This window comes from Poecilia latipinna, unplaced genomic scaffold (genome assembly GCF_001443285.1).
Source record: "Poecilia latipinna isolate Pla-1442-1.1 unplaced genomic scaffold, P_latipinna-1.0 Scaffold7125, whole genome shotgun sequence".
NCBI classification, from domain to species: Eukaryota; Metazoa; Chordata; class Actinopteri; order Cyprinodontiformes; family Poeciliidae; genus Poecilia; species Poecilia latipinna.
The window spans coordinates 1-2,329 of NW_015119741.1; the positions used below are offsets into that span (position 1 = coordinate 1).

Genomic DNA, 2,329 nt, shown 5'->3' on the forward strand with positions numbered 1-2,329 from the left:
GGCCGCAGCAAAATTTCCAAGTCTTGACCGGTCCGCAGTAATAAAAAGGTTGGGGACCACTGTTCTAAGGCACAGGTACTGAACCTGTTCTAGAATGAGAGTTCTTTCTGTGGAAACACACTGTAGTATGAACCGAAAAACAAATATATGCACTGGAATATTTGTCTTCCTCTTGTTTTTTTCCCTCGGGGCACAGGTGGCAGCATTAAATTCTTCAAAGCAAAATGACTTTATTGGTTGCACTTGAATACAAGTTTCATTCTAAATTGAAGAGGAAACAAAACTTGCAGCTGTGATTTTGTTGGTATACTCTTGAGAAAATTTGAAAACTCATAGTCCAAGTCCAAGATGATCAAGAATTTGACTATGCTGAAGTATCACATCAGTAGCATAAATCAATAAACGTTAAATTGTTTCAGTACTTTGCGGCTGATAGAAGTTTTAAACCTCTACAATATTAACACTAGTTCACCTGTAAAAAGGAAGATGATGCTACTTAAATTTCTTTTCTCACATCTAACAACATTCTTGCTAGCCTGTGTGTGCTAATGAAAAAAAATCATTTTTTGTTGCAACTTGGCTAAAATTACTGTTGATTTACTGTGCCACATCCTTCAGCTACAACACTTCACATACTACCGACAAAGATAGTAATTAACATTTCTACCTGTTGTTTTGGCTTCCAAGCGTTTTCATATGGATTCTGTTTGTTGATTCTCACTCCTCAGGTGTGGCTGACCATCCTGTTTATCTTCCGTATCCTGGTGCTCGGGACGGCAGCCGAGTCATCATGGGGCGATGAGCAGGAAGACTTCAACTGTGACTCGGTGCAGCCGGGCTGCGAGAACGTCTGTTATGACCGAGCATTTCCTATAGCACACATACGATACTGGGTAATAACCTGAACACAATGGATCAAAATTTGCTGTTATACATGAATTAATATTAGGACTCTTACACATCCTGACCCACGTTCAGAAGCTGATTTGAAATCTAAGACGAATAAATGTAATTATCCGTTCAAAGGGTCTGGACCCTCGGCTATTGAGAAATGATTGTTTCCTGGAGGTATTGCCTCTTAAGTTTTGCCTATCGATTTTTCCCAATCAATGAAGTTTGCCTGTGATTTGTAACGCGCCAGTTTGACTCTATGAAGCTTACAGGAAATCGCCTGTGCCATCCTCCACTACAAAGAGAGAAGAGCCGAGTCGAACGAAGAAGCTGTTTATGTTAATTCAATATTTGGAAGGTGACCAACATGGACTGAACGTTTTAATTCCTCAGCTGCCATAACTAAACTACAGGCAGACATCACCATTCACTACTCTTTCTGTTGGCTGATTGGCCATGGAGTTTGTTTTCTTCTTACAGAGAAAACAAACTCCATGTGAGAAATCCCAGATTTGTGCTGCAAGTCAGATTTGAATCGTGCAGGATTGCATAAGAAGGTAATGGTCAGGCTAGTTTGATGCCATAAATTCACAGTGTGTTAAAAAGCATGGACTTTAAAGATATTTTCACATTTTGTGATGTTACAAGTACAAATATGTGTCTGTGTGTATGACAAATGCAAAACTATGCAGAAATACTCTCGTGCTTTGGCATTCATCGCTGTTGTCTTTTCAGGTGCTGCAAATTGTATTTGTGTCGACTCCGAGTCTAATCTACATGGGCCACGCCATGCACACGGTTCGCAGGGAGGAGAAGAGAAAGAGTAGCGAGGAGGAGGAGGATGCGGGTGGAGGAGGGAAAGAGGAAGACCAAGGAGGAGGTGAAAAAGGAGGAGGAGGTAGAAACAAGCAGGGAAGGAGTGCTGAGAAGGATGAAGGAAAGGAAAAAGATGAAGGTTCGTCTGCAGGTCGAGTTCGGCTGAGGGGGGCGCTGCTGAAGACATACATAATGAGTATTCTGATCCGTACCATCGTGGAGGTAAGCTTTACACCACACAACTTTATACGTCCTCATAACCTTTTAAATACATCTTTGATTTCTGAAAGCTTTTCTTTAGACTTTGGCTGCTTTTTAAAATATGCGCCAATTCTCTATACCACTTGATCATGACTGCATGTTAAAAATCTTGAGCAAAAGAATCATATGGGGTACCGGGCCACACAAGAAATAAATATTTCCGTTTATGTATTATCTGAGTCTGGAGGATCTTTTATTTTGAAAATCCTTTAACTGCCCAGATAGCACACGATGGTATTTCAACGTTGAATTATAGTCAGAATGGTTGATTTTTGGTTGAGGTCGACAACTGACGGTGGATCAACCATCAAACAATCATTCAATTCTAGCCAGGTAACCAATGTTGAAAATGTGTCATTGA

At 40.6% G+C, this 2,329-nt stretch overlaps 1 protein-coding gene across 1 annotated transcript; it reads left to right on the forward strand.

Annotated features, from left to right (window-relative positions):
• Positions 1 to 728: 728 nt before the first annotated feature.
• On the forward strand, positions 729 to 2,094 carry LOC106944158 (gap junction alpha-5 protein-like; the record flags this gene model as incomplete). The annotated part of the gene is made up of 2 exons (XM_015027390.1): positions 729 to 893; positions 1,627 to 2,094. Coding segments are annotated over 2 exons (594 nt in total), but the record flags the coding sequence as incomplete, so codon positions are not given.
• Between the last annotated feature and the right edge of the window lie 235 nt (positions 2,095 to 2,329).